A 9,681-nucleotide genomic window follows, 5' to 3' on the forward strand; every position below is an offset into this window, starting at 1 on the left:
CCCCCCCCACCCACCCCAACACCAACACCCCACACACACACCTCCAGATGCGGGAAAAGCCTTCATAACCGCTAAGCTGAATCTGAGAGCACCCCCCCCTCGCCTCCCTCCTCCACGTATCCCACGCATCCGTCTGTATGCACTCGCCGCCCCTCTCCCTCCAACCACACCTGTTCTCCTATCAGAGGAACCAGCTTCAGCCAGTCTGCTAAGGGGCTTGCTGACGCCAGAACACCCCCCTTCTTTTCTCTCTCTCTCTCTCTCTCTTGTGCTCCTTCTTCGCTACTAAAAGAGTGGCATGAATAATCCATGCCAGATAAAGAACTGCAGCAGAGAGGGACGTGATTACAAGCCTCACTCGTGCACGTACACACACCCTCGGACACACACCCGCGTGTATCGTGAGCAGGGCTAATGGAGGCAGAGCAGAGGGGCGTGTGAGACTGCAGTGGCATCCTTCTTCTCCGCTCGACGCGTGCAGAACGACCTTCCTCTTACGCTCCGAAAGCTGAAGCTGGCATGTTCTGCTTCTGCCTGCAGGGCTCTCTGCTGAAGCTCCAGGCTCTGGAGGGAGACACCAGCCCTTCTTCAGACACATCTCCCGAAGACAGTCCACCTAGCCTGGGATTCAAAGATGAAATCCCGATTCCTTCATGCAATGGTGTTGGGGAAGAGCGCAGCACACCAGGTAAGAGAGCCAGCAGTGCTTTATGGGCAGCATGTGAGTGCCTGATGGTCAAACTGAATTGTGGGCTGCTACGTTGCATGGATGAATGAATGAATGAATGAATGTGGTCTGCTGATATGAAAACCCACTGACCGAGCAATACGACTGATGGGAGGGATGGGTTTACTTGTTTATGGGTTTTGTAAAGAAGATGGCTCTTGTTTTTTGGGCACATGTGCGTCAATCGCCCGAGCCACTTCACACTGGCATCTATTAATAACGCAGGCAGTGAGATCGCAGGCACCTCCTCACAGCACGACTTCAACTCACAAGCACACGTATCCATCCCACAGTTTGGCGAGATGCTTTATGCACTACCTCTTACATACATCTTTTCACGACATACCTTTTTCTCTGCCCTAAAGTCTAAAAGAATAATACTGGAGCATTATTCTCTCTCTCTCTCTCTCTCTCTCTTTTTTTAGAGCTAACTTCACTCTTCTGGTAATCAGCTGGTGATTTTTAGCAGCTGTATGAAGTCAGTTCTCAGGTTCACACAGGTGTCCTTGCAGAGTACCCTCACACGTTCAAGTGATTTTTACAACCATACAATAATGTTCTTAAGTATGCAATGTCATCTAATAAAGTGACTACTGTTCAAAAAGAACAGTAAAAGAAAAAAAGAAGTTACTTATGCTTATCTAGACTGCATTAATTTAATAAAAAATACAGTAAAACAGTAATAGTGTGAAATATTATTAGAATTTAAAAGAACTGTTTTATATTTGAGTATATTTCAAAATGTTATTTATTCCTGTGATGCAAAACTAAGTTTTCAGCATCGATAGCTCAGTCTTCAGTTTTTGCTGAAACAGTTTTCTTTTCTTTTTTTCACGATTCTTTGGGGAATAGAAAGTAACAGCATTTATTTGAAATATAAATCTTTTGTAACATTAGAAATTTCTTTGCTTGTCACATTTGATCAATATAATATGTTAATATGTTAATAAAGTGTACATACTTAAGCTTAACTGAACTACTGAAGCCACTGTTCTTTAATTAATTAATTAATTTTTTTTGGTTCACAATCACTGTATGCCTCAGTGTTTTCATTGTCTTCAGTGGGTCAGAGAGTGACTCAGGTGTGTGTGTGTGTGTGTGTGAAGCTCAGCATTTTGTCATTTGTTCACGCTGTTCATTTCCGCTGTCTCTTTGCATCTTTGCTTTCATTTGTGTCTGCTATTGTTCTTTTTTGAAAAGTGTGGCATGATGAAGTTTGCTTGAGTCAGTTTGAACGTTGAATTTGCTTTATTAATCATGCACCAAAACTTTATTGTTTTAAGTCATTGAAATGTCATATCCCCAAAATGTTATTAAATGATCTCATATTTTTCTCTTTTTACAAAGTTAGTTTATCCTATATACTAGGGTTGATAATTTTGTCGTTGGCATTTTATACATTATTAGTGGTGTTTGCCTAGACAAGCTTCACTATTACTGTAGTGAACAATCCCCTAATGGTAAGTTTTAAACTTTCATGCTATGAAATGATACCTCAAATCATGCATCTTGTTGAGGACAGATGTACTATTACATTTCTAACCAATCAGATTGATAATTTTCTCATTGTAGACAACTACTGTAAAAAGAGGTTGAAAGTCATATACAGTAGAGCCTCAAGCTTTATCTAAAAAAGCTGAATATCATAGGGTTTTTGTGTCAGTATATTGCAGAAACAAATTCGCTAGCAAGGCCAGTCTATTGTCACTCATTTATCTGGTTATTATGGTCATTTCTAAGGAACAAACATTTCAGAGCACTAGAAACAGTTCATTGATATTAACATTGAATCAGCCTAAGGAATGGCTCACTGGCTTGGTAGTGTACTTACTAGTGAATTAGAGAGCTGACTGAAGCACACCTTAGAAACATTATATGAATGCATTAACAACCCCTCAGGACACTTAAGCAACCACACAGCAACACCCTGGCAACAGCCCGTAACACATACATAGCAACACTGCATAGCAACACTGTAACAACCCATTCAGAACATCTTGGCAACTGCATAAAATATAAACACCCTGGCAACCACCCACAACATCCCAGCAACTGCAAAGTGACATAGAAATAACATTAGCAACTGCATTTCAACCCCCTAGCACCCCAAAACACAGTTGAAATCACACAGAAACACAATAACAACCACTCAGAACATCTTAGCAACAAGTTATAAACTTCCTGGCAACCACCCACAACAACCTACAGTAGCAAATCCACAGCAAAACATTCCAATCAGAAGACATTACTAAGCACAAAGCAACTCCCTAGCACACCTTTGAAACTGCAAAGCAACACAATATCACTCAAAACTAATATTCACCTGCATAGCAACTCCTGAGCGACAGTCCATAGCATATAAACTATCTGGCAATCACTCACCAAATAACACATTACATTAAAATTTTATTAAATTAATGCATTTAGAAGACACTTTTATCCAAAGGAACTTGCATGTTCCCTGGGAATTGAACCCACAACCTTACACTGTTTATGCAATGCTTTACCACTTGAGCCACGGGAACAGTTAAGCAATCTCACACAATACTCTGGAATCATGCTAGCAGTTTTTGCACAGCATGCACCACTCACATTGCCTTCAGATAATTTGACTTGTTTTACTAGTCTAGTATTTGAAATGGGTCGGATTGGATATCAGGCAACTGTGAGAAGATCTTATGTCTTTTCCAGATGAAGTGCTGGGTTTGAATTATAATCTGAAGGTTAGCAACTGCTTTCATCCCAGCGCAGGACTCTGATCTCTGTGTGTGTGTGTGTGTGTTCAGACTGTAGGCTGGCAGAGGGTGACTGTAGCAGTGATCTCCAGCAGAGCCCGGGGCCCAGTCGACTCATCCAGCACATCACGGACGACAACAGCCCCCTGCCCTCCCCACGCTGCTCCAGCCTCAGCCAGAGCCAACGCTTCAACACAGACCCTGAATCTGCCCCGTCTCCACCCTGCGCACAGCATCTCATCATGTACGAGCACACACACATATATTGGGTTTCCAAGATTTATGGGGACATTCCATAGACATAATGATTTTCTTTTACGGTGCAATCTGAATTTTCTATCCGCTTACTCTAACCTTACTACTAAACCTATTTTCAAAAAATATGGGTGCCAAAAATGTTTTTGTCCCCCTAACATAGGGTATACCTGAACCATTCACACACACACACACACACAGCTCTTTTGGTTGGCCTGTTCAGTCCATATACCTGCTTTCTCCTTTCCTGGAGAGCAAGTCACAGAATCAGAATCTGTAACTAGTAACACAGTGACCCACTTTTTTAACCTGATTTCCATTTCTCATTATTAACAAGAGTTTCCTGCTGACTAATGCTGTAGTGATGGAAACAGACATCTGTGACAGCCTATACTGTGTGTGTGTGTGTGTGTGTGTGTGTGTGATGGAAAATAGACAATGACTTTTCCAAAATTATTTCCCAGTGTTTCTTTTTTTTATGATTATGACTCACTAGGTCTGCACTAGTAGTTAGTAGTACTAATAGACCCATATTAGGGTAAATAAATATAGTAAAATAAACTGGAGATGACAGACAGGATTGCATGGCTACTTAGAAAATTAATTTGAGTTTAACTGATTTTGTGTAAAAACAAAAAAACAAAAACCACAGGATGATACATATGATATATATACATACATTATTTTTATTCAGCATTAATTATTAAATTGATCAAAAGTGACAGTATTTTTTTATTATTAAAAATTAAAATTGAATTTATGCATTTAGCAGACACTTTTATCCAAAGCGACTTACTGTGCATTCAGGCTATACATTTTTACCTATCATGTGTTCCCGGGGAATCGAACCCACAACCTTGCGCTTGAACTGTAGTCTACAAATACTTGTATTTTTATAGAATTCTCAAACAGTTCTTTTCACAACAGAAAATCTGCATTACTATCAAACCTGCATTTTGGTTTTATTAATCAGATTAATGTAGCCTAGTCTTTATGATCATTGTTGTTGTACTGTATGAGTGTGTTCATATATGTTCTCTTCTATTTAGGGCTCGTGGAGCTGTTAGAACAGAGGTTTCAGGAGACGCCAAGGAAGCTTCTTCCATCCCACTCCTCACCAAACACATCCAAACACTCAAGAGGAAAATACGCAAGTTTGAGGAGCGCTTTGAGCAAGAAATGAAGTATAAGGTCAGAATAATAAAAAATGCAGGATATATATCATGGACAATTCGAGATTCAGTTCAACATTCAACCTTATTGTTTAGTGCACTCTACTGGAGAAGTATAGTACTACTGTGCTGTGTGATTTCGTGTCATGATACAGTATATGACCAGGAGAATGTGCTAATTATGATTCCAGATAAGAATTCATAGCTCCTGAATTGAGTTTGTGTCTGTTCTCACCCACAGCCATCACATAATGATAAATCAGCCAATCCAGAGATGTTCAAGCTCATGAGTGAACTAGCCAGTTCTCGCAAACAGCTCAAAGGTAAGATAAAAAAAAAACAAAAAAAACTTAAAGTTATTCATTATCCTATTTTATTGTTTAAAACAATTTTATATGATTATTTGCTCCATGGCTCTTGGGACATTCTTATGCATTTTATTTAGTGTTTGTGAACCTATGTCCTGATTTTCCCTATCTTGAAAACAAAGTCAAACATTAATACACAATCAGTAGATTAATTTTTTCTTTTTTTCAGTATTAGTAAAATAATAATAATAATAATAATAATAATAATAATAATTATTATTATTATTATTATAACGTTAATAATGTTAAATGTTATTTCTAAATAAGACATCACACACACACACACACACACACACACACACACATACAGTACAGACCAAAAGTTTGGAAACATTACTATTTTTAATGTTTTTGAAAGAAGTTTCTTCTGCTCATCATGCATTTATTTGATCAAAAATACAGAAAAAACTGTAACATTGTGAAATATTATTACAACTTAAAATATATATTTTTTATTATTATTTATTCCTGTTATGCAAAGCTGAAATTTCAGCATCATTACTCCAGCCTTCAGTGTCACATGTAACATCCAGTCTATCACATGATCATTTAGAAATCATTCTAATATTCTGATTTATTATGAGTGTTGGAAACAGTTCTGCTGTCTAATATATTTGATGAATAAAAGGTTAAAAAGAACTACATTTATTCAAAATAAAAAGATTTTAAAAACATAGCTTTTTTTTTTTTTTTTACTTTTTATTCATCAAAGTATCCTAAAAAAGTATCACATGTTCTGAAAAAATATTAAGCAGCAGAACTGTTTCCAACTTTGATAATGAATCATCATATTAGAGTGATTTCTAAAGGATCATGTGATAATGATCCTAAAAATTCAGCTTTGCATCACAGAAATAAATGATAAAGTATAATACATTTCAAAACAATTGTTTTAAATTGTAATAATATATCACAATATTATATATATTTTTTTCTGTACTTTTGGTCTGTACTGTATATATATATATATATATATATATATATATATATATATATGGATGGAGTGTTACTATTTTAGCAGCATTTCATGTAGAAAAATATATTTAATCAATAGTGAAACTAAAAGTAATATTATTACTCCAAATTCTAAATGGAAACAAATGTTGGACTGGTGAAATTCCTGTACTGTGTGACCGTTGAATTGCTTTGAATGCAATAAATTCCACTTCCTGTCATTCTCTCCATTTATTATAATACAGTTCACTTCAGAATCAAACTAATGAACGTGTTCACCCGTTTCCCCAGATTTGAAGCTTAGACTGTCATTTGAGGAATCCCGGAAACGTGAGAACAACCAGTCCACAGATATTTGCAGGTACAGTTCCGGCCAGCAGGAGGCGCCAGAGCAGCAGCACAAGCCCGCTCTGGAGGAGACGGTGGACACAGTCCTGAAACGACTGCGGGAGAAACGCCAGGCCCTCGGCCTCCCAGACAACATGAAGGTGAGGCCATCTGCGGATTCATTCTGTTCGGGTAGCTAGGGATTTGATTATGTGTTTGTGCGGCCAGGGTTCGCGGTGATTAACTCAACACGCGCTCTTGTGTCCACAGGAGATGACCCAAAGACAGATGGCCCTAGAGAAGATCACTCTGCAAAAATGTCTGCTGTATTTTGAGAGCTTACACGGCCGCCCTGTAAGAGGTTTTTCACATTTAAACACAGAAATGTTCTAGTTAATTAGATACGGATTAGGATTAAAGCATTAATATTTGATCAAATGTTTATTTGAATGTGATATTAACCCCATAGGGCACCAAACAAGAAAAAAACTTGGTGAAACCTCTCTATGATAGATACCAGATGGTGAAACATCTCTTGTGTGCGACTCCCACTATTACAACCATAGTAAGTGTTATTGTATATACAGTACAAATACACTGCCAGTCAAATGGTTGAAATATATATATATATACATATATACATTTATCATTATTGTTTTAGAGTAAGATTCAATATGTTTGTTTTGAATGGCTCACAGGAAGAAGAAGAAGGCTCAGATGATGACTCCGTCCGGTACACCCCCCCACCCATGTACCTCACTGATAAGAGCGGCTGTGGGGAGGAGGAGGGAGACAGCGACCCGGCCTTTGTGTCTCCGCTGGATGAGATCAAGACAGTGAGACAATCGGTCATAACCATGTCCAACCTCCACGAGGCCTCCAGGTACTCAAAGCTTAGTCACTGTGGAACATCACATGCAATTCAAAAAATAAAAAGGTTACACTTTAGTTCAGGGGCCAGTCCTCACCATTAAGTAATTGCTTGGTATCATACATATTATTAGCGTATTGGCTGTTCATTAGTACTTATAAAGCACATACAGTATTAGTGTCTTATTCTGCTTGAGCGTATATTACATCCCTTAATCCACCCCCATACCTAAACTTAACAACTACTATTAATAAGCAGCAAATCAGGAGTTCATTCAGGCAAGAGTCATAGTTAATAGTCAGAATCGGCCCCCAAACTGAATTGTGAATAATAATGATTGAGTATTTTTAAAATAATGACAGATAATTGTTCCAAAGGTATGAAGAAACAAAAGGAGGATTTTAGCAGAATGTCTAATGTCCTGTTTTCCATCATTGGCTATTATGGAATATGATTAGTGTTCAATATTTCAATTTTGTTTTCAATTTAAGTCGTTATTCACAGTCATTTCAAATATGTTTGAAATGTGACATTTGAATTGATTGTGCAAAAGAGAGATTTGAGAACTAAAGCAAAGCATATTTGAATTTTTTCTGTTTAGCACAAAGCTATTGCATGTTTTCAAAAGCCTTGGAATGTAAATGACAAAGTCAAGTTATATTAACCACTTTTATGATACTTTATAACAGCTCTATTTCCCATTTGTTTTTGTTGCATGGTAGAGTAGGGTTGCCAGATGACTACATTTTTAAAATACATATTTTATAGTCACTGGTTAAAAAAAAGAGTCACTTTAAAACCAAACAGCACCTTTATGCATAAAACTTGATAATGTATATATAACATATATAACTTAATAATGCAAAACAATTTCAGCTTGAAAATTACTGTATAGTGGTTAAAAAATGAACATTGTAATTTTTGTACATTAAAACATTTTACTTTAAGATTGAAAGCTTCCATAGACTTTTCTGTTGACTCTCCTAGAATCGTTTTTGGAGTGACCTGGCAGTTACCATAGAAACATCCTCACATAGGCCCCCTTCCAGTACCTTTCTCTTACAAAAATCTCCTTACAGCGTCTCATCTTCTAGCACAGTTTTATCATTGATAGAATTCAAAATTGGTAGCCTAAAATATTTTATTGGAAGCATTTCGATCAAATATGCATAGTCTAAAAAAAATGTCAAACCTTAAACCAGTGGCAACAGTTTAAATTTAAATTAAATGTATGCATTTAGCAGACACTTTTATCCAAAGCGACTTACATTGCATTCACGCTAACAATTTTCTCCTAACATTTGTTCCCTGGGATTTGAACCCCCAACCTTGCGCTTGCTAACTCAGTTCTCTACCACTTGAGCTACAGGAACACTAAAAGGTTAAAAATCTTCAGGAAAACCGCAGATTTGGCAACCCTCTGATAGAGACCTCTGGACATCCTGCAATATATATATATTCTGTTGTGTCAAAAAGAAAACCTTACTGATTTGCGATGACATGGGTGTGCAAATGTTTCCTAGTGATAAATTGCAGGGTGAGATATTCATTTTTAGAAACTGTGTTTTGCAAACTGTCTAATTGCAGGTCTGAGTTGCTGGAGTGTTTGCGTGAGACTCGAGCCGAGAAGAAGAGACGACGTAAAGCCATCAGAGAGTTTGAAGAGCAGTTCTTCAGACAGATGGGAAGGTAAAACACAGATGCGTTACAGTAACATATTTTAATGGTATTTTGTTACTTCTGTCGTTTTGAACATGGACAGGAAGGAAAAAGGAAATTAACGATCAAAATAGTTAACATAATGCACATCTAATCAATAATATACAAAGTAATACCACAAGGAGAAAAAAAACTGTGTTTTTATACACAATGTATGGATTTCGTTTTTTAAATAAAATACATTTCCACTTATCTGCTATCCACTGATGTACAAAACTGCTTCAGTAAGGCAACTCAAGGGTTAAATGTGTGTTTTAACAGTAGTGGAGTCATCCGTTTCATGCGTTATCTGTTTTTTTCTTTCCCTTTCCACCAAAATAATGAAGATCCGCACAAAAAGATGACCGAATCCCCATGGCTGAGGTGTACCAGGAGTACAAGAGTCTCAAAGCCAAATTACGCTTACTGGAAGTGTTGCTCAGCAAACAGGAAACCACTTAGAATATCTGAAAAATTCTTTCTGCCTTTCAGTATCGAACCCAATGTTTGGACCAAATTGTGTTTTTACATTTGACATAATCGTGCCATTATGATGCTAAATGCACTTTAATAT

At 37.3% G+C, this 9,681-nt stretch overlaps 1 protein-coding gene across 1 annotated transcript; it reads left to right on the plus strand.

The window, feature by feature from the left end:
* Window positions 1–203: 203 nt before the first annotated feature.
* fam13c (family with sequence similarity 13 member C) lies at window positions 204–9,612 on the plus strand. Its single transcript, XM_026223084.1, has 10 exons — window positions 204–688; window positions 3,514–3,706; window positions 4,767–4,908; window positions 5,131–5,212; window positions 6,503–6,699; window positions 6,809–6,892; window positions 7,008–7,103; window positions 7,237–7,421; window positions 8,997–9,098; window positions 9,455–9,612. Exons 1-10 carry the CDS (start codon window positions 520–522, stop codon window positions 9,567–9,569), a joined length of 1,365 nt encoding a protein of 454 aa, XP_026078869.1. The 5' UTR covers window positions 204–519; the 3' UTR covers window positions 9,570–9,612.
* Window positions 9,613–9,681: the final 69 nt, after the last annotated feature.

This window comes from Carassius auratus, chromosome 37 (assembly GCF_003368295.1).
Source record: "Carassius auratus strain Wakin chromosome 37, ASM336829v1, whole genome shotgun sequence".
Taxonomy (NCBI): Eukaryota; Metazoa; Chordata; class Actinopteri; order Cypriniformes; family Cyprinidae; genus Carassius; species Carassius auratus.